This window comes from Hemicordylus capensis, chromosome 5, assembly GCF_027244095.1.
Source record: "Hemicordylus capensis ecotype Gifberg chromosome 5, rHemCap1.1.pri, whole genome shotgun sequence".
Taxonomy (NCBI): Eukaryota; Metazoa; Chordata; class Lepidosauria; order Squamata; family Cordylidae; genus Hemicordylus; species Hemicordylus capensis.
In genome coordinates this window covers 230501022-230523032 of record NC_069661.1, presented here as the reverse complement: position 1 = coordinate 230523032, position 22011 = coordinate 230501022, and the positions used below count along the sequence as shown (strand labels likewise).

The following is a 22011-nucleotide window of genomic DNA, read 5'->3' as shown; positions in this document are numbered from 1 at the left end:
AATTAGATTTATAGTTTTAATTTTTAATACAGGGTTTTAAATGTTTTAAATGATTTTAATTGTTAATTGATTTAAATTATTGTAATTGTAAACCACCCAGAGATGCAAGTTTGGGGCAGTATAGAAGTATTTTAAATAAAGAAAGAAATATTCTGCCTCTCTTCCAGACACCAGCTAGAGATGCCAGGGCATTACTCTCACCTAGAAGCTTTTTATGACGACAAGAAAGGGGTTCTCCCTGCTGGCAAGGGCACCCCCAATTCTCAGCAACCCGTCTACTGGCTGCCTTCCATCCACAAATACATGTACCCAGAGATGAAGGTGAGGAATCGATTGAGAATACTGGGCTTTTTGTGACTCCACAATGCATCAGTATTTCATATTGGTCAAATTGTGTGAAGTGAATTTGGCCAACATGGAGTTTCTGAGGCCTCTTCCATCTGGATCAGGGCTCCCAACCTTGGCTCCCCAGATGATTCTGCTCCTACAGTGGTCCTTGGGAGTTGTAGTCCAACAAAATCTGGGGAACCAACTTAAGAACAGCCCTGCTGGGTCAGGCCCAAGGCCCATCTAGTCCAGCATCCTGTTTCACACAGTGGCCCACCATATGCTACTGGAAGCCTACAGGCAGCTGTTAAGGGCATGCCCTCTCTCCTACTGTTACTCCCCTATGATCTAGATCAGTGGTTCTCAACCAGGGTTCCTCCAGCTGTTGTTGAACTATAACTCCCATCATCCCCAGCTGCTGGGAGTTGTAGTTCAGCAACATATGGAGGAACCCTGGTTGGGAACCACTGATCTAGATGGTATATACTTTAGAGCACTGTAGTGCACAACCAGGAGTATGCTAGGATGTCCCATTGTGTGTGTGTGTGTGTGTGTGTGTGTGTGTGTGTGTGTGTGTGTGTGTGTGTTCTGCTGTATTTGTATTCCACCCTTCCTCCAACAAACTCATGGTCGCATAGATGGCTCCCCTCTGCCTTCTGTTCTCCCAACAACCATATCAGGTAAGGCAGGCTGAGAAATACTGTATTTTCCTGAATTCAAGACTAGGTATTTCCTAAAGTAAAGGTAAAGTGTGCCATCAAGTCGATTTCGACTCCTGGCGCCCACAAAGCCCTGTGGTTTTCTTTTGGTAGAATACAGGAGGGGTTTACCATTGCCTCCTCCCGTGCAGTATGAGAGAATGTCTTTCAGCAGCTTCCTATATCGCTGCTGCCCAATATAGGTGTTTCCCATAGTCTGGGGGGGAAGCCAGTGGAGATTCAAACCGGCAACCTTCTGCTTGTTAGTCAAGCATTTCCCTGCTGCGCCACCTAAGTTCTTCTATTTTAGAAACTGGAGGCTCATTTTAAATTCAGAGTACTCTGCCTTTTGGGTAAATACAGATATAACTTGGATTTAATCTGTGTTTTAAAGGGGGTTGTCTTAAATTTAGAGTTGTCTTCTATTTGGGTTTAGAATAGAAGCATCCAAAAAGAAAAGAACAAACAGCCATAACAAACATAAAAAACAGTCTACAGAGAGAAAAACAACACACCAGAAAGCCAATAAGCAGTAAAAAGTAGTGGGATGAAACCAAATCTTTTCTCTAGATGTCTTGACTGGACCAAGGTCAACCAATGAGCTTTGTGGTTGAATTTGGGATTTGAACCAGGTCTCCCTGAGCTAAACCTGGTTGGGGTTTAGCTCTTTCTTCCCCTGTCCCATCAGGATATACTCCTACATTTTGGTTTATTATATTTGCATGTTTTCTTCCTCCAAGAAATTCAGAGCAGTGTTCCTGAGGTGTCCAGGTGGTCTCCCATCCAGGTACTAACCAGACTCAGACCTGCTTAGCTTCCAAGGTGGAACGGTAGCGGTACTTTCAGATAACTTTCGAGGCTTGCACAACCCATGCTTGTCCTTGGCCAGTTTCTGTTTGCAGTGTGGATCAGTCTAGGGCAGGCTGAAGTATCCTGGGTTTCTGGCATAGTAGGGACTTGAAGCGTTGCACTCTATGGCATTGTAGAATCCCCTCCAGGTAAACTTGGGGACTCTCATCAAGGAGAATTTTAGAGGCAGAACTACATTCATATGCATACACATTCAACAAACTGGAGATTTCTTATCCACAGGTAAATGCATTTTAATGGGAAAGTAAATGTAAGTAAGTAAATATTCGAGTGTATATATTAGATAAAAGAGGTTATATGTTATAGTCCATAGAAATTTCAGTCTCTTTATAGTGTAAAATACTTTGGTGCTATGCAGAAATGAAAAGCTAAGGAGGTGTTTGTTTTAATTCCTTTTTCTTTTTCAATTCCAGCAAGTAAAAACTTGTTTTGAAATAATGAAACCCTTGACCTACATAGAGCTCCAGCATAAAATGGCAATAACCCTTCTTTTGCTTCCCACTGACCCATATCAGATTGTTCAAGGCCTATCCAAGCACAACTGAAATCTTTTTATTCGACAGCCACCTTCTCAGAAAAATGTACAGAGTGTTTGAGAAGATGGACCTCCTTGGACCAGGGGTTGACAGCCTTTCAGAAGCGGTGTGCTGTGTCTTCATTTATTCACTCTAATTTAAGGTTTCGCGTGTCAGTAATAAATTTTAACATAGAAGGTCTCTCTTTATATATAATTAAACTGTTGATGTGCATCAAATAAATAATGTTTTTTTAAACGCTTAATAAGCTTAAATTAAAAGAAACCGGTAAATTCTGCATTCTAATTTATCAGTTTAACGGTTTAGTTGTTCATGGGCAATCAAGATTTCTGAGAAACTCCCTGGTAATGTCCATTCCTAGATCATTCTCCTAGGATGGAGAAATCCCAGTGTCCCTTTCTGGACCCGGGCGAAAGGATGATCAAGCAAGAAGACCAGTCATCTGCTAAATTCAGTATAAATTTTATACTCTTAGGAGTTGGTGTGAGTGCCACTCAAAATTATTTCACTTGCCACTTTTGGCATGCACACCATAGGCTGCTGACCCCTGCCCTAGATACTTATGACCCCCACTGTGAGCCGTAACTGAGTCCGTTCCCCATCCCATCCCCCTTGCCCCGATGAGGGGAGAGCAGTTGGATTAGAAGGACCAGTCCTGGGTCTGCCAGGTGGGTCTGCCAGGTGGTAGACTCTAGAACAGAAACACTGAGCTAAAACTCTTTTAAAAAACCTGGCACCATTCATGCCAAGAATCTCATGCTCCCCGGAGCCTGCACACCAGCTGTGGCAACAAGTCAGGGATGGAGTACGGAGGAGTGCGGGACTCTAGGTCAGAGGGCTGCCCCTTTAAACCTTTTCAGTTCCATCTCAGAAGCTAAGCAGGTCCAAGTCTGGTCAGTACCTGAAAGGGGGACCACGCAGGGACACTGCTCTGAATTGCTTGGAGGAAGGCAACATACCAATGTAATAAGTAAAAACTCAGTAGTATACCCCAGTGGAGGGAAGGGAGAAAAGGTTTTAGGTCAGGGGGACCTGGTTCAAATCCCAGCTCAGCCACAAAACTCATTTGATCTTGGTCGTCAACACATTTAGGGAAGAGAGTTGGTTCCAGTCTACTACTTGTACTGCTGTCGAACTACAATTCCCATCATCCCCAGCCACAATTTATTGTGGCTGGGGATGATGGGAATTGTCCAACAACAAGTGGGAGGGCCAGGTTTGTCCACCCTGGTCTAAGATCATCTTTGGTGTACAGTGCTCACTTGGTGCTCTCCATGGTGACCCCTACCCTAGCGGGGTAGGTCATTTGCCTTGCTGCCTGTCAGACCTCATGGGTTCCTACTTAGAAACATAGGAAACTGCCTTATACTGTGTCAGACCATTGGTCCATCTAACTCAGTATTGTCTACACCAATGGTTCCCAACCAGGGTTCCTCCAGAATTTGCTCAACTACAGCTTTCAAGCAGGAGTCTTTCCCAGCCCTACCTGGAGATGCCAGGGATTGAACCTGGGACCTTGTGCATGGGAAGAAGATTCTCTACCACTGATCTACAGATTCATCTGCTAAGGGGAACATCTTACAGCAGACAGTGTTCACACCTAAATGCAAACCAGAGCAGACTCTGCTTAGCAAAGGAGATGATTCATGCTTGCTACTGCAAGACCTACTTGTAGGACAGGACTGGGTAAGACAGAGTATGGACTTCTACAGCTCCTTAGTATTTGCCTCACCCTTCTTCGAGGTTTAAAGGATGCTGCTTTTGGTCTTGTCCAGTCCCTTTCTCCCTCACCTCCCCGAAATCATCTTATTTCTGTTTTGTCTCTAATTCTTCATCACATTTTCCTCTGTCTCCAGATCACCCACCCTGCGGGCTGCATGTCTCAATTCATCAAGTTCTTCGGTGAGCAGATCCTCACTCTCTGGAAGTTTGCCCTGCTCCGCAAACGCATTTTGATATTTTCGCCACCTCCTATTGGCGTCGTCTGCTATAGAGGTATGGAAGGGATGGGAGAGATGTGGTTGGTGTTATGAAGTCATGAGTAGTGTGGACAGAGGGAAGGAAACATTCTCCTTTTCAAAGTTACAAGCACTTAGTGGGTCCATCTAAAGATATGTATGCATAGCATGCTTAAAGGCAAAGATGGACACCTGGTAAGGGTACATGTGTAAGGGATGTCAAGCCCAGCTTGCTTCAAGCTGGGCTTGACATCAGGCTGGCCCAGTTTGATCAGTCAGAGTTTGAACCCAACCGGCCCCTGCTTTAAAGAACTTGTAAGGGGGAATCTGCATGCACAAAGGTGGCCTGTTGGGGGCTTGGAGGAGCCCCCACTGCCGCCTCCAATGCTTCACTGCCGCCTGTATTGCCTATCTCACAGCCCCCGCTAAAGGTATGGAGGCCGCTTTCTCTCACTACTGCCCCCCAGTGCCTTTTTTAGGGAGTTTAGGGATGCCCCCTTTACTTGTAAAGGGGAATCCTTAAGGATTCCCCTTTACAAGTATACCCGAGCCGGACTGTGAGCCGGACCTGGTTCAACTGAACCCTGGAATCAGGCTGGGTCGGTTCAGATCTGGTCCGGATTCGAACCGAACCAGCCAAACCGGTTCCGTGCACATCCTACACCTGGTGGCCAGAGGGCCATATTCAACCCCCGAAGCAGCTTTGTCTTGTCCTCTGTGATCCTACTGAATTTAATTTAATTATTTATCCAGCTAGCTAGCTAGAATATTTGTATACCACCTAAAAGTCACGTCTCTGGGTGATTTTACAATAAAACAACACAGATTAAAAACAAAGTCAAAACATTAAAACAAGTTAAAGCAATGATACATTCTATAAATCTAAATAAAAACCTGGGTGAATTTTATTTAAAGTTAGGCAAAACCTTCCCCCAATTTTGCTTGCAATGAGAAGAGAATTGTTCTACACTTATTCCATGGTATTCCACACTTGCATGTTACATGTCAGCTTGGGATTAGGGCAGGGATTCTCAGACTTGGATCCCAAATGCTTTTTGGAGTAGAATTCCCATCATCTCGTTGGCCAGTGTTTGAGAATCCCTGGTTTAGAGAGTAATACCTCAAGTACTGCTTATTAATAATTGTGAAACAAGGGGTGTTGCCCGTTAAAGGAATTGTAGAGGATTTATTTTATTTTTCCTCAAGTAATTCTCAGCACAAGGCAGTTTCATAGCTCCCAAGGCTGTGCTCTCTCTGGTTCCCAGAGTACAGGAGGACCTCATTATTTGCGGGTCCAGCAATCGTGGTTTTGTGTATCCACAGTCGGGTAATTAGCACCCGACCTCAGTATACGTGGTGGGAAATGGGGGAAGGGCTAAATCTGTGTATCCATGGGTTGGGGGTGGCTGGAAATTCACATGGAGTACATTGCCAGCCGCCATTTTGGGAGCCATTTCAAGTTTTCAGGAGCCATTTTATGGCTCATTTTTTGAAAAAACAGGTCAAAACCAGCTATTTTTTGAATGATGGAATACTTGGGAACATGGTTGGGCACTTTGGGGGTTTATTTGTGGGGGACACTTGTTCTCTGCCAATTTTTGACAATTTGAGACAGTCCGGGAACCTAACCCCCGGATTCCCAGAGCATTCCCAGATCCATCATTCACGGATTTGCTGGCTGCCCCCACCCCGAATGGAACCCCTGTGAATAATGGTGTTCTCCTGTGTAGAATTTTTGAAAGGCAAGAGGCTTAAGCTGGAAACCACACTGTGCCTGTTGCTCTGATGAAATGTCCTCTCCCTCCTTTTTTCCTTGCCTGCAGTTTACTGCTGCTGCTGCCTTGCCAATGTGTCTTTGCCGGGCATTGGTGGAACTGTCCCTGAATCCAAGCCTTTCTTCTATGTCAATGTGGCTGACATTGAAATGCTGGAGACTGAAGTGTCGTACGTGGCCTGTAAGTATGTGATGTGCTGTGTGTGCCTGCTTGCTTTGCACTTCTGCAATACTGCCTTTCTAAACATTTGCAGAACTCAGTGGCTGTTGCTGCATACAGTCCTGCAAACTTTAAATGGAGCATTAAGGAATTGTCGGTCACTTTATACACTCAGCAGAATGAAGCCTTGCAGATTTTCTTGTCCCCTGCTAACTGAGCAGAGAGACACCTTTTTAAAATGGTGATTCTTTTTCTTTAGCAGCGGGGAGAGCAACTGGCCCTATCCATCCCCAGCACAGCATTCCTCCAGGGGCTGTTGCTGGTGTCTGTCTTATGTTTCTTTTTTAGATTGTGAGCCCTTTGGTGAGCCTGTTTTATTTATTTGTTTATATCTAGGTAAACCGCTTTGGGAACTTTGGTTGAAAAGCAGTATATAAATATGCATCCTATTCATATTCTTGGACTCTGCAATTTCTGGGTGGGGTGTGGAAAGACAATATCTCTGGGATAAGGCTAGACTGAACTCTCTTTCTTGACATTTAGTTTTTCCCCTGTGGGGGAACATTCAGTGTACATGTTAAAAACCTCAGGACAATACATTTAATTGGTTTTTGTTTTTGTTTAGTTTTGTTAGTTATATATACATACATACATACATACTCACCCTGCCCTTCCAGTGCACTACTGCTCGGGGCAGCTCACAACAATAAAATAGATACAAGACACAATAAAAGTAATAAAATTAACCAAACTGAACAAACAAGTTAAAAGACAGGTTAACCACACCCATTATTAGGTTCAAGTTAAAAGTTATTTTAAAAGCTAAAATCTGAAAATTCTAAAAAGCTAAAGAACCTACCAGAGATAACCAAAAATGGAGCATTAAAAAGCCTCCTTAATAAGGTGTGTTTTAAGTTGTTTTTTTAAAACACTGAGGGAGGGAGCATGGCGAAGCTCTTCAGGGAGGGCGTTCCAAAGCTGAGGGGCCACAACCAAAAAGGCCCAGTCTCTAGTCCCCACCAACCAGATCTCTGTTAGTGGTGGGGCCACGAGCAGGGCCTGAGATTAGTGCAGGGCCCTGGCAGATTCATATGGGCAAACACGGTCTGACAGGTACCCCGGTCCCAAGCCATGTAGGGCTTTAAAGGTTGAGACCGGCACCTTGAATCTAGCTCAGAAGCGGACCAGTAACCAATGAAGCTGCCACAGGATGGGCATGATACTCATGAAACGACTTGTACCCACAAGCATCCTTACAGCAGCATTCTGAACCAGCATACATCAGAATGCATCAGAATTTAAACACTATGAAATGTAGACCATAAACTCTTTTGAATTTCTATTTGCAAGCAAAGGCGACAGGGCCATCCAGGTTGAAAGGGGTTCTCTGCACACTTCCTCTTGCTTTTCTCTCTGCAGGCACAACAGAGAAAATCTTCGAGGAGAAGCAAGACCTCTATGACGTCTATGTGGATAACCAGAACGTGAAAACACATCACGAGCATCTGCAGCCACTCCTGAAGATCAACAGCGCTGATAAGGAAAAGTACCGGCGGCTTAATGACCAGAGGTAGCATCTCAGCCCAGTCCTGGGAGACTGGTCCCTCGGTCATTCTGCTGATGAATAGCTTGAGTGTGGGATTCAGCTTGCTCTAGGCCTGGCCTGCACAGCTTTGGTCAACCCCAGCCACAGTGGCCTGTAGTGAGGGATGATGGAGTCCAAGATCTGCGGGAAGAGTGAAGTTGTACAGCCCTGCTCTAGACCATGGATTCTCAACGTTGGGTCCTTAGATATTATTGGACTTCAACTCCCATAATCCCCAACGAAAGGCTCCTGGGGCTGGGGATTATGGGAGTTGAAGATCAAGAACATCTGGGGACCCAACGTTGAGAATCCCTGCTCTAGACCAAGCTTTACGTTACAGCTCTGTGGTTGGAACTTCCAAAATGACTTTCTTCTTGTAGAAGCAGCTGCAGTAGGCCCCAATTTCAGATCGTGATGGGAAGGAGGAGGTCCCACCATTCTGCTCTTGTGTCGTGACCACCGTCCAAATTGCACCCCTCCTCCCTCAAGCTACTTTTAGCTGTGAAGGGGGAAACCTTCAGGAAAATTGTACCCACAAGTGTCCCACCCCCAGTGGCTAATAGAGAGGAAGGGGCAATTTTAAGTTGGGGAGATCGGCACAATGAAATGGCTGGACCTCTTCCCTTCCACCCATCCCACCCGGCTTGGTGCTATGGCCCCGATCCAAATGGAGAGCCCCCCACTGTGGCAACTTGTACAGAAAGAGAGTTCTACTGAGAGTTCCAAGAGAATGTGTAGTTTTGTCCTTGAATTGTTCCCAACATCTAGTCATTTCATTCTGTCTCCAAAGTGGTTATCACATTAGCAGTCTCAGAACTGCTTTAAAAACCAGGAATGTAATACTAATGATAATAATTAGGGCTGTGCAGTCATGTCGACCAGATAGGCATGCCAGACCCAAAATGCCTTCTGTCAAGCATTACTGCAAGGAGTTCTGCCATGACAGGAAGGACCCCCAACAGTCAGAACTCTGACTACAATTCTTCCTGTCATGATGGAACTCCCTTGGACTTCCAACATCCCCGATGGACCAAATTAAATGGCCCACCTGCGTGCCCTCAGCAGACAGGCGGTGCAAGGGCCATTTTACTTGGTCCAACAGGATTGTTGGGAAATGCAGGATTTTTGATCCAGCATGACCCGTCAGTTTTGTGGGAGATCCATGTTGGCTCTCCTGACTTTTTTTCTGTCGGGTCAGATCCAACACTTCTTCGATTGCATAGGCCTGATTATTAGCATCTGTATAGTGCTTTCAAGGGCTCAAAGAGCTTCACAGATAGTATCTTGTAATCCTTACAACAGTCCTGTATGGTGAATATTATTACCCCCATGTTGCAGACGGGGGGGCTGAGGCTGAGAGGAAGCAGCTTGCTTAAGGCCATTTAGTGAGTTCATTGCAGAGGGGAGATCAGAACCAGGGAAATCCTAGCTTGCAGCTCAGTCCCTTAGCCTCTATACCACACCAGCTCTGGGGTGTGGGTTTTGAGGATGGGGCTGAAGCTCCAGTGGTAGAGCATCTCCCAGGGCTTGATCACCAGCATATCCAAGTACTGGGAAAGACCCACCTCTGAAACACTGGAGCGGTTCTGCCAGTCAAGAGTCAAAAATACTGAGCCAGATGGACTGGTGGTCTGACTCGACAGAAGGCAGCTTTCTGTGTTGCAAGCTCTCCGAGATATAAAAATAAAATGATACACTGGGAATCAAACATCGTGCCATCCAAACCTCTTGGCATCTTGTAAAAGTGCTTAGTGGGCAAGAATCCCCTAATAATTACAGGTGGCCGCCACATGCTCACCTATGTGCTGTAGCTGCAGAGTGCTGGATGGTGCATGGATAGGATGGACAGGAAGCCACCCTTAGTTATCTTAGATCGTGTTGGGATAGAGGGACATGATGGTCTCCTGGACAGGTAAGTCCCAAGTGGCTGAGGCCTTAAGTTGAAACCACCATTCTGAATGGTCTCTGGAAGGCTCTAGGGCAGTGGCTCCCAACCTGGGGGTCTCCAGATGTTAGGACATAGGAAGCTGCCATATACTGAGTCAGACCATTGGTCCATCTAGCTCAGTATTGTCTACACAGACTGGCAGTGGCTTCTCCAAGGTTGCAGGCAGGAATCTCTCTCAGCCCTATCTTGGAGATGCCGGGGAGGGAACTTGGAACCTAGATGCTCTTCCCAGAGCTGTTTCATCCCCTGAGGGGAATATCTTACAGTGCTCACACTTCTAGTCTCCCATTCATATGCAACCAGGGCAGACCCTGCTTAGCTAAGGGTCATGCTTGCTACCACAAGACCAGCTCTCCTCTCTGGGAGTTGCCAAACTACAACCCCCATCATCCCCAGCTATAGTTTATTGTGGCTGGGGATGAGGGGGTTGTAGTTCAGCAACAATTGGAGGCCCCCACGTTGGAGACCACTGCTCTAGGGCCATTGCAGGTCTTTTATCATTGATTATTTATATGTAGTTGTTTGCTTTTCTACCCTTCAGGCAGATGCTGATGTATTCCCAGGAAGTGGATGGGGACTGCAGCTCCTGTGAAGAGGACCTCTTCGTCCTGTGAGTGTTTTATGGCAGTCGGTGGGGCGGAGATGTGTTCCTTAGAACAGGAGTTCTCAAACTTGTGTCCTGAGATACTGCTGGACTACAGCTCCCATCATCCCCAGCCACAATGGCCTTCAACCTCTTGTGGCCGGGGATGGTGGGAGTTGTAGTCCAATGTCATCGGAGGAGTCCAATTTTGAGGATTCTCAAAATTGACAGGGGAGTGCCTTTGCCAGCTAAAATAGATAATAATGAGCTGCATGGCACCTGTAATATCTTGGAGAGATGGATGGCTGTAGCTTCTCACCATGTAGTTAAGTTTAGCATTACAACCCACTCCGTAGCCACTCAGAAATCTGGTAATGCCAGATTTAGTGGGAGGCTCTGGGTGCAAAAAGGAAAAACTGACCAGAGAAGCAAAAAAGCGGTAAATGTTGAGCTGGGAACCTGATGAAGCAATGATTGGTTGCCCAACATGAGAATTAGAACTTTGGGGAAGCACCTTTTTTAAGTGAGAAGATTTGCAGTTGTCACCCATGGGAAGTCATCTTGTTGAAACATATTGCACAGTGCATGTGAACTAATAAATTCTCCTTCCAGCGTCTGTTTGAGGTTCACCTTTCCTTGTGCTTTGTGAGAAGCTGCAGATGGCTACTTGCTCTTATAGTACAGGTGCCATGTGGTTAACTTTTCAGTGGCTGCACACTGGACCCTAGTCACTTGAAAATGACCTAGTGCAGTGTTCTTCCCTGCAAGGCCTGAGAGCCCATGGTGGCTCCCGTTGGCCCTAAATGCGGCTCCTGGAGTAATTCCTGTGCGAAGCTACGGCCAAAGTGGAATACTCTGCACGAGGGGTGTGCACGGAATGGGTTCTGCGTTCCATTCCGAGCTCGGAACAGACTGCAAAATGGCATGAACATTCTGGCTGGAACACTGGGGCAACCCGGTGCTTCCCCGGAACAAGTCCGTTCCGTTCTGGACGTTCCAAGTGTTCTGGCTTAAAAAAACCAAACGAAACCAAAAACTTAAGATAGTGTGAGGGTGGTGCTGGGGGCGGCGAGAGGTACCTTTTAAAAACATTGAATTAATCCAAGCGCTTACAATTACCTTTACGTTAAATTAATCAAAGCTCTCTTACAGGTACCTTTTAAACATGAAAGCCATCAGAGCTCTTCTTAGTTACCAGCGGTAACATGTTGTACCGGCAGTACAAGCCACCACCGCCTCACAGAGAACAGGTGAACTCCGGGGATGTGCCGCTGCCGCTGCCACTGCATAGGATGCCGGCTGAAGCGCCGCGGCTGTGGCAGCTTGCAGTGCTGGCCGGGCACGTTACCACTGGTAACTAAGAAGAGCTTTGATGACTTTGATGTTAAAGGCACCTGTAAGAGAGCTTTGATTAATTTAACTTACAGGTAACTATAAGCACTTGGATTAGTTTAATGTTAAAGTTACCTCTCGCTGCCCCCCCCCAGCTCTGCCCCTCACCAAAAAAAAAAAAAAAAAAAAGGAAGCCAGAACATTCCAAACAGAAGGAGCTTGTTCCGTTCCGAGCTCGGAACAGGACCCCCTGGTTATCCTGTCTGTCTTATCTGTCTATCATATTTATATACTGCCTGATATATACATCTCTAGGCAGTGTACACAATCCAAATTACAATATAAAAATGAAAACAAACAATTAAAACACTTTCACAGAATAAAAACAATCCACAGAGTGAATAATTTCAGAGGATAAAAACAATTAAACAGTTTTAAAATTAATTTTAATTAAAAGCTTGAGAAAACAGGTGTGTCTTTTAAAAACGGTCTTTTAAAAAGAAATCAGAGATGGAGAAGCTCTTATTTTGACAAGGAATGCATTCCAAGGGGTGTTTCTAGGGATGTTCTGTTCTGAGTTCGGAACACTTGAAACGAGTTGTTTCAAGCTCAGAATGTTCTGCACATCCCTACTCTCCGCAGCCCCTCTGGTACCGTGTAGTGGCGACTGTTCCCATTGGACAATGCTGTGCTTTGCCCAGTACCAATGGGGCTCCTTCTAGGGAAACTGAGCCCTGTCAAGCCCCACTGCAATCTTGGAAGGCATGCATAGAACACTGGGAAGTGTATTCCTTCTCTGCTCTTTCCCTATAGAGCTCCCAAGCCCCAGTGCCATCTTGGATGCTGCATGTGGAGTATTGGGAGGTGTCGTCTTTCCGGCATTTTTTCCATAGAGCTGTATGGGGAAATTGCTGGGAAGGACTACATTTCTCAAAGCTCTGTGCCTTCCAAGATGGCATGGAGGCTTGACAGGGCTCTGTTTCTTTTAAAGGGGCCCCTGAGTGCTGGAAAAACACAGTGGGAATTAATTGCTCTCACATTGAAGGTTTTCTGCCCAAGTGGCTCCCACTTGAAAAAATAGTGAAGATCACAGACTCAAGAGTGTCTCCAAGCCAGGTAACAAAACAGAGCAGGCCATCCATGACTTTGGACAATGGAACTCCTTTGAGCTTCAGGCAATTTCACATACCTCCATTCCACATTCATTCTGCAGGTTCTTCATGGAGCAGAACAACCGGATATTTCAGACGCTGATGGAAGTCTCAGCCAGCCAGGACAAGACCTTGACAGCCGACCATGCCCGGGGAATGGGTTTAGACCCCCAAGGTGACCGCAGCTTCCTCATGGACTTACTGGAAGTCTACGGCATTGACGTCATGCTCGTAATTGACAATCCTTGCTGTACTTAATGTGGAGGTCGCCAGAAGGGCGGGAGATGCAGAATGCACGAGTGCGAGGGGTTGGCAGGAACCTCTTGAAAGACTTTGGGATGTGGCCTCACTGAACTCCCCACAACTCATCCCTTGAAGGATTGCCTTTTATTTAAGAGAACTCTCTGCAGAAAGTGTTATTTATATATTTTTTCCTATTAACGTTTATTTCAGATATATCTTAACTAAGGTGTGATTGCTCTCTGCCAGGATAGACCAACCCAAGCTTACTGTTCTTCTTTGAGTTCTGTGAAACCTGTGGTGTGCTTCATTCTCTTCTCCATCCCACCCCCCAGCAAACCAGCTTGACTTGGCCTGGGAGCCTAGACCCCACCTGTTGTTGGCTGGGAATTTAGGTGGGTGCGAGGGGAAGCACTTTTCTCTCTTGGGGACCAATGTGAAATTTTTGTGCTGCTTTGAGCCATTGTGTCTTGGCCTTCCAGTTGGGTGGTGGTAACCCCGTTGGGAATTTCCATCCTACGACGACACTCTTATCCCTTAATTTATGCATTTTGAAACACTGGCATTCTCCCTAGATGGTGTTTCCTGTTGAACTATGCTGCAAGGTTGTAGTTCTGCCGTGGCATCATTGGGGCATCTTTCTTTTCATGGGGAGGGACTATTGGAGCAGCTTGTCCTTCTATGTTCAGTGCTTCAAATGCAGTTGAACGTGGAGATCCCTCTCCTTTTCTTGACTGAACAGTAGGAAGAATCTTAATCCTAGGTTACTGTGTCGCAGACCCCACCTAGAGGGAGAGCCTCTTTCTTGTCTCTGCTGAGCCAAGGCTACCCTCAGTAACCCCATGACTGAGGCCAAAGGACCAATTCCAAGCGATCCTGTCTAAAGCCAGTGCAGCTGACCTTGACCCTCATTCCCGGCAGCGCTTGTAGAACCTGCCATCAAAATCTGCAACCGTGGAATTGAATTTTCCCAGCTTCTGTCGGTACTCCTGACTGAATTAGCTACGGTGGGAGGGGAATGGTCCCAGCTACCATCTTGGTGTCTGCTCTCCTGGTCAGGCAGTGGCTTCTGGGGCTCTGTGTCTTCTGTTCCACAGGAAAGTGTTTGGGCATAGCTGGATCTCTCCCCATAAATCTCCCCCGGAGAGGTAATAGTGGGATTACATTGCAATTGCTGGAGAAAGCAGCTGGGTGTGTCTGTGTGTGTGATGAGGTCTTCCCCTGCAGTTGTTGTTCTGTCCTACAAGAGAGAGGTTTGGTCATGACTTAGAGAGGAAGTAGAGAGAAGTGCTCCCCACTGCACACCCCCTACTGGGCTTGGTTTGCAGAACATGCTGGGCTCGCTTGGCATAACCGGACTGGCTCCCTACACAGTCTGTGAGCAGACAACTGGTCAGACTTTGAAATGGGACCATGGAGCCTCGTAGGTTGAGAGTTTCATGTTCAACTTGCACCTGTGCTGAGGTTCTTTGGCCCTATGGCTTCTGTAGCAGCCTCACTGCTTTGCCTCCACTGTCAAGTGCCCCGTGATCCAGCCCGTGTGCCTAAGGCTCTTTCTTCAGCTTATGCGTGTAGGCCAGGCTGGGCTTGCATGGCCGGATTGAAGCTTGGATTGGAATGAAGTGCCTCTGATCATATGCTAGGGATAGGTAACTTGGCAGTCTGAGAAGCATCAGCTGTGGTTCGGAGGCCATCCAACCAACCACCTGCGTCAGCGGCTTCCTTCTACCCGGGTTCAGACATTGTCAAAAGGCTCTTTCGCTCAGCCCCACTAAACCCCCACTAAACTGTGTGAAGAGCACCGGTGGTGGTGGTGGTGTCACTGTGACAGGAGCGGCGCATCACAAGGGGAGAAGGCTCCTGATAATCTCTGTTGCGACAGGGAGGTTTTTCATAAGTCCTCTGCTGGGGACTGGGTCAGTGGGCAGAGTGGATAGTCTTGAGCTGGGGCTGGAGCCCTTGCTACTCAGCACGTGGCTCTCACTCATTGCCAGCCAGTACTGGGCACTGCTTCTCCAGACCCGGCTGTTGTCTGGCTTCATTCAAGATGGTCGTGTTCGGCCTTAGCCCTTGGGAGAGCCACCTTTTGCCTAATGCGCAGGGTAGGGGAGAGCTGGATGCACGTGGAGGAGGAAATGGACCTAGGATCCATCTTTTTGGACTAGGAGCACTTTACACCCGGAACGTTGTGTGTTGAGCTGCAAGGAGATCTTTTTTTCTGCCCTGCTTCCAGAGCGTTGAATGGCTGGTGGTCTTCCAGACTCTCACTCTGCTGCTCTTATTGGTGTTGTAGGGAGTACTTGGCATTTAAGGCAAAAAATGTATATTAAAAGTAGGATGGTTGCAACTAAATAATCTATTGGGGGGTGGGCATAGTATATGATGGCATCAATCTCTTCACTATGGAAGACGACGTACCCCTTCCATGTCTAATCTCCTCTCTCCTCCCTCCTCCCTAGCTATTCTGCAGGGAAGCTACTTCCTGTGTTAAGGACTTGAGTAACTTATTTTATATAACCGAAGGGAAGAATTGGAACTCTGACCTTCGAACTGAAGCTTCTTTAACCCAGAGTTAACTCTTGGGGGCCTGCTGTTAATAGTTGCTTCCCTTGGATCTCGCTCGTCCTGGTGTGTGTTTGTGCACAAGGCGGGTGGGCTTTGAAGTGTGTGCCACTGCCTGGCTTGCCTATAGATTGCTGAGCTGCTGTGGAAAACAGTCTGTGCCCTCCCATGGCCAGAGCGAAGTAACTCTGGAACCAGGGACCCCGACAGCCTCTCTCTCTTCATTAGATCATACAGTGAAGGGAGAACAGAGAGGAGGGCTCTGCTGCCTGCACTTTTCTGGGTGATAGACTGCTGTGTAAATAGAGGTACTTGTATTACACTCGGGTCTCTGGGGTGGTCCATAAGCCTGTGTGATTAATAGTTGTTAAGTCTCCAACAAGACATACTGCATATTTAGGAAGGAGCTTTTGGGGGGAAAGAAGCAATTGGTAGGAGTAAATGACTTTAGCAACATATACTGGTCTGCTTCTTTAACAGCAACCCAGTGCACAGACGGGGAGGAGAGCTGGTCTTGTGGTAGCGGGCGTGACTTGTCCCCTTTTCTAAGCGGGGTCTGCTCTGGTTGCATTTGAATGGGAGACTTCATGTATGAGCACTGGAAGATACTCCCCTCGGGGTGGGGCCGCTCAGGGAAGAGCACCTGCCTGGCTTGCATGCAGAAGGTTCCACATTCCCTTCCTGGCATCTCCAAGATAGGGCTGAGAGAGACTCCTGCCTGCAACCTTGGAGAAGCCACTGCCAGTCTGTGTAGACAAGACTGAGCTAGATGGGCCAATGGTCTGACTCAGTATGTGGCAGCTTCCTATGTTCCTAACAAGTGAAGCTTCTCCTATTGGTTTACAGGTTGAGTATCCCTTATCTGGACATCTGAAATCCAGAATGCTCCAAAATCCGGTCACCACGCCGTAACCAAAAACAAAAACGCCTCTGCTCACTCGCTTGCAGATTCCCAATTTTGCTGCTTTTAAACATGCAGTCAAAACTTACTTATTTCAGAAGGCTGTTCGTGGCAGGGGTTTTGTCTGTAATTCTCTAGTTGCGGCTCTGTTTTTATTGTGAAGCTTTTTAATGTTTTTGATGTTCTCGCTTTGGCGCTAGAGGGGAAAGGGGACCCCCCCCCCTTCTCAGTTTGGTGCCTGCTCTGTTGGCATCTGTTCTGGCGCTCTGTTGGTGCCTGTTCTGTTTGGTACAGGTACAGTAAAGGGTAATGTCGAAAATGTCAAAAAGGCCTGCTGATACCCCTATGGGTAACAGTGATAACAAAAAGAGGAAGCCCGAGATATCTCATTATGCAAATATTCCAAAATCCGTGAAAATCCAGAACACTTCTCTTCCCAAGCAGTCCGGAAAAGGGATCCTCAGCCTGTATCTCTGTGACAGGAAAAGCTTCATTTTCCGCACAAGGCAGGCACAGGAGCCAGGCCAGGAAAGGGCTACAAGCCGCTTACAAGGCTCCTTTGTTAGTCCCTTTATATTGCTATTAAATAGGTGTGTGAAAGAACCTTTCCTATTTGAAAGATCTGTTTTCTTTCCTGCTCAAGGACCTTTGCAGCTTCCTCTTCGTTTTGCAGTGACACCCCCCATTTTTTAAAAAAACATATCATTCATTCTTTTGCCTATTAAGAATTAGGGAAGTAGAAAGGGCTTTGAGCAGAAGAGAATGGGCTCCTTTTCCTAAAAATAATAATGCAAAGCTGCCTCTCTTGTTGCAAATACCCGAGTTACATCTGTGCTTGCATTACATACGTGGCAATATCTTCCTAGCCACAGCAGAGGGGCTTCTGCGGTCGCAAGCAAAGTGCATCGCTAAGCGAAATGGCATATTCCCTTCTTCTGTACCATATCTACTTGAATCCAAGACTAGGTTTCCCCCAAGTTCTTTAGTGTTGGGAATTGAGAGGTTATCTTAAATTCAGTCTCCTCTTGCTGTAGGGTAAATACAGGCATAACCTAGATCTCCCCTGTCTTTCAAGGGGGTTGTCTTGAATTCAGAGTTGTCATCTATTTGGGTAACTACGGTATAACATATTCCTATTTTGCTAGTAAGGGGAAAAAGCAAAGAGGTATGTATAATGCCAGTGTCACACTCACTGGCCACTAGGAATCCTGTTCAGTCCCCTTCCCCCCCCCCCTTTTGAGTATCATAAACTTTGCAGCCCTCGGGGCTGGAAAACAGCTTTAAACACGAGTCTCCGGCTGCATGTCCTTTTATGTGTGTGTGTGAGCGATAGTGGGGGAATCCTAAGCCAAACTTGCCCTTGGTACAAGTGTCTTTCGCCGCGATAGGAATTCCTCGAAGCCTCAAGGAAGGAGTAACAGTGTTTGCATTACCGTGGCTTGTAGAGGGAGGGTGTGCTCCCTCCGGCCTCTTGCTTGGCACTGCCTGCCCTGGTTGACTAAGCAAGCCACTAATTCTCAGCTTCTTCCACGTACACAAGAGAATTCTATTCAGAAAGGCAGGAGGAGGCTTCAAATGAATGACCCACCGTTGCAGGCAGTTAGCCTAGTGCATGTGTACCCTTTTCCTGCTCGCATCCACAGACACTCCAAAGCAGTTGCTCTCCTGGCCCAGGGAGGAGAGCTGGTCTTGTGGTAGCAAGCCTGACTTGTCGCCTTTGCTAAGCAGGGTCTGCCTTGGTTTATATTTGGATGGGAGACTGCACAGTGTTCCCCTTAGGGGAGGGGGACATAGCCCAGTGGAAGAGCATCTACATGCTTGCATGTAGAAGGCCCCAGATTCATTCCTTGGTAGCTCCAGGTAGGGCTGGGAGAGACTCCTGCCTGTGACCGTGGAGAGCCGCTGCCAGCCAGTGCAGACATTACTGAGCTAGATGGACTAATGGTCTGACTCAGTATATGGCAGCTTTCTATGATACAAAACTCTTCAAACAGCCAAGAGAGCACACGACTACTGCAACTGCAGCATCAGAGGAAATCTCACTGGAGGCTGGAATTTGGTGACCAGCCACCCCTCCAGCAAAGTTTAGGATACAGCTTTAGCCTTTGTGTTGGGCCAGCTGATGTTCAGAGGATCTGGTGACCTTGTAACGGCTGGGGAGGCTAACATTCCAAAGGTTTCCCTGCACTGTGGTAAACACGGTCTACTTCTTGGCTAGTGCCTCAAAAAAACACTTGAAAAGGAGATTCCAGTACTTCCCTGGAGCGCTCTCTCTCTCTCTCTGTGTGTGTGTGTGTGTGTGTTTTTTTTTTAAAAAGTAACACCAGTGCTATAGTCGTGGACTGAGTACCCATCACAGGGGAAGAGCTGACTCCATTGGGGAAGGCTGTAACCCTCACTGTTGTACAGGTCATTTTCAGTGGGATGCATTGATAATCAGTGGTGCTCCCCCTGCTGTGTTGGAATAAGATGTGCAGTTAGTTTGCTGTGTTAATGCTCAAACAAAGGAATGTAGTAGAGCAGTTCTAGTGAGCAGTGTGCAGTGCACATCACCCTTCCTCTGTGAGCACGACTTGTTCTCTGGGTATTCCCCACCCACCACCTTCCAACGACACAGCAGAAAACGAACCACTTGCTTATTTTAAAATTGTCTTGTGTGTGTCAGAGGAGTTACCTTGGCACTGCATTGCGCTATCACTCCCCCCCCCCCCCCCCCCGAAATAGCACTCGGGTCAGAGCCAACCCTTAAGCCGTCTTCCCACAGAGGAGTCTCCATCAAGGTCTGATGGATACAGATCTCTGTGTGTGGATGTAGTACGCTCTTCTCACAGCAAGGAGTACATAGCATGCATGGAATTTGATTTAGAGGCAGCTGAATGTGTGTGAGTTAACTCCTATAAAGAAGAATATTGCTTTGGCTAACAGGTAATATCGAAGCTGCTTTGGGATACCTTGCATTTGGGAGAGGGCTATCAATTAAGGCAGGGCTAGGATACCTTGGCACCCCAGCCTTTGCTGAACTACAACTCCCATCATGATTAAACTACAGTGATGTAGTGGATGGATGGGGGAGAGAGAGAGAGACAGAGGCACTTCACACAATTACTGTGAAGCGCCTCGATGAGGTCTGCGGGCCTGGTCTCCCCGCGGACGATCATGCCCAGAGCCCTGGGCAGCCGAATCGGCCGCTCACACAACTACTGGCTCCATCACGGAGCTGGTCGGGGGCTGCCTGGTCCCCGGAAGTCCCAGGATGTGAGTCCGTGGGGCATTCTGGGGGGGGGGACCCCAAGCCTGGGAGGCTGCTTGCAGCCTCCTGGTCAGGGGTCTACTCGTGTGTCGCCACACGCTGTGGCAGCAGCACACAAGCAATAAAATGAGGTTGACGGAGTACTCACTCTGTTAACCACATTTAAGGGGAGGGTGAATTAGGCAGGCTAGCTGGTAGAAAGTGGGCTAGGCTCCCTTAGCCTGCTTTCTACCGATCGTGGGAATAGCTTCACAGACTGACTCACACACATTCCCCCCTACACCGTCCAGACAGCTGTTTACATTAGAGAAATTGTGTACCTGCTACCACACTTGGCAATGATTTAAGACCAAAGTTGCTGGAGATCTGTGAACAGATTTGGGTTTGGTTTTGCTTTGCTTTCCAAAACCCTTAAAAAAAAAAAAAAGCAACTGTAGGGCTTCCAAATTGGATCAACGAAGCAAAGTGACCAGAGGAGCTTAACCTTTTTCCTAGCTCTGCTGGGGAAAATATGGAGGCTCATTGGGCTTGGCTACCATGAGAACCCCTGGGATCCACACGGATGTCAGCAGCCCCATGGCTCCAAACCCAGCACTGAAACCCGGCTCTTAGCCAAGGTTAAGGTTGGCCATGTGTCAGCACAAGCTGCTTGCATGCAATGCACTGGGGGATACTTGGAGGCTGGGATAACGAACACTTTCTCTCTTCTCCCAATGAAAAATGAAAATGAAATTATAAAAGGTCTGTTGCATAATGATTGGCATTCCTCCAAAGGCTGACCAAGTGAGTGTATAATAATGATTCCAATGTGACTAAGGGTAGCACAGGTTGCAATGTCCCTTATGAAGACTCGTTGTTTCCACTAGCAAGCCAGCCAGCATCTGCTCACAAGTTGTGACGAAGCATCTGCCTTGAACTGTGTAACCTGTGCCTGTGGTTCTCTTTCATTTCTCTATTTGGGTGGGGGGTGGGGGTGGAGGTTGCTATGTTTCTGTAGGCCACTGCTTATGTGATGCCCAAGAGGGACTGTGTACATATTACAATGGTCTTTTTTTACTCTATTAAAATTCACTTTTAACACATCCTCCCCTTTGTGTCGGCTGCCTCCTCTGGGATTGATGGGGCCTACGTAACGTGCCAACTTGGAACAGGCTCTTACCAATGGTTTCATTATAATACAAGGGTTCTCAACTTAGAGTACCCAGATGTCACTGGACTACAACTAACATCATCCCAGCCACATTGAGAACTCCGTCAGAATACTTTCTTTTAGGACAGAACCATGGAAAGCAACCGAGGGGGCTGCTTCTGTGATCTGCTATCACCAGCCAGCCCCTGAGTCCATATGTAACTAAGCTCCCAGGAATCCCTTCACCTAAACCAGAGCTGTACAACTTTGGTCCTCCTGAAGATGTTGGACTACAACTCCAATAATCCCCATTTGGCCACTGTGGGAATTGTCCAAAAACAAGGGTGGAAGTTGTGCAGCCCTGACCTAAACACTGCATCTTTCAATAACCCTTTAGATCAGGCCTGCTGTTATGGATTATAACTCCCATAATCCCCAGTCACAGTGGTCAATAGCCAGGGATTTGCGGAGTTATAGGCCAGCTTCTGCAAGAGGGCTGAAGTTGAGCAGCCCTGCTTTAGATGGTGAGCCTGTCCAGATTGAAAAGCAGGATATAATAAATCAATCCCGCCATCCCCCATACTGGGGGCCAGCTGGAACTTGCAGCTTTAGAAGGGAGCCCACAGCTCAGAGGTGGCATGAGTTCTACATGTGCATGTATTCTGTGTGCATGTAAAAGGCTTTGGTACCTTTTTATCTCCAGTTACTGGATCGCAGACAGCAGGCCTAGAACCCACCTCTGCCAGTCACAGTAGCCAGTACCAGGCAGGTCAGGCAATTGACCACGGCAGAGGCAAGTGGCCATGAGCACACGACATGTTTTCCCCAGATCCAGGGGTTCATCTCTATGGCTCAGCCATATAAGACTTCAGGAGGGGACATATATCTGCCCTGTTGAGTTTCCAAAGGAAGCAAATGAAGGATGACACAAAGAACGGTCTTGCCTTCATGCAGCATCAACACTCCAAACAGCATCTCGCTGAAAATATCAGATGAAGAAAGAAGGA

At 47.2% G+C, this 22011-nt stretch overlaps 1 protein-coding gene across 1 annotated transcript in view; it reads left to right on the top strand.

Moving 5' to 3' along the window:
* The window catches only part of DENND11 (DENN domain containing 11), a 58305-nt gene extending 37346 nt beyond the window's left edge, over positions 1–20959 (top strand). The window contains exons 4-9 of the mRNA XM_053254539.1: positions 168–321; positions 4288–4426; positions 6213–6344; positions 7743–7893; positions 10398–10466; positions 12985–20959. Coding sequence (XP_053110514.1) covers positions 168–321; positions 4288–4426; positions 6213–6344; positions 7743–7893; positions 10398–10466; positions 12985–13180 — 841 coding nt within the window. The 3' untranslated portion in view covers positions 13181–20959. The remainder of the gene's footprint in view (positions 1–167; positions 322–4287; positions 4427–6212; positions 6345–7742; positions 7894–10397; positions 10467–12984) is intronic.
* The last annotated feature ends 1052 nt before the right edge of the window (positions 20960–22011 follow it).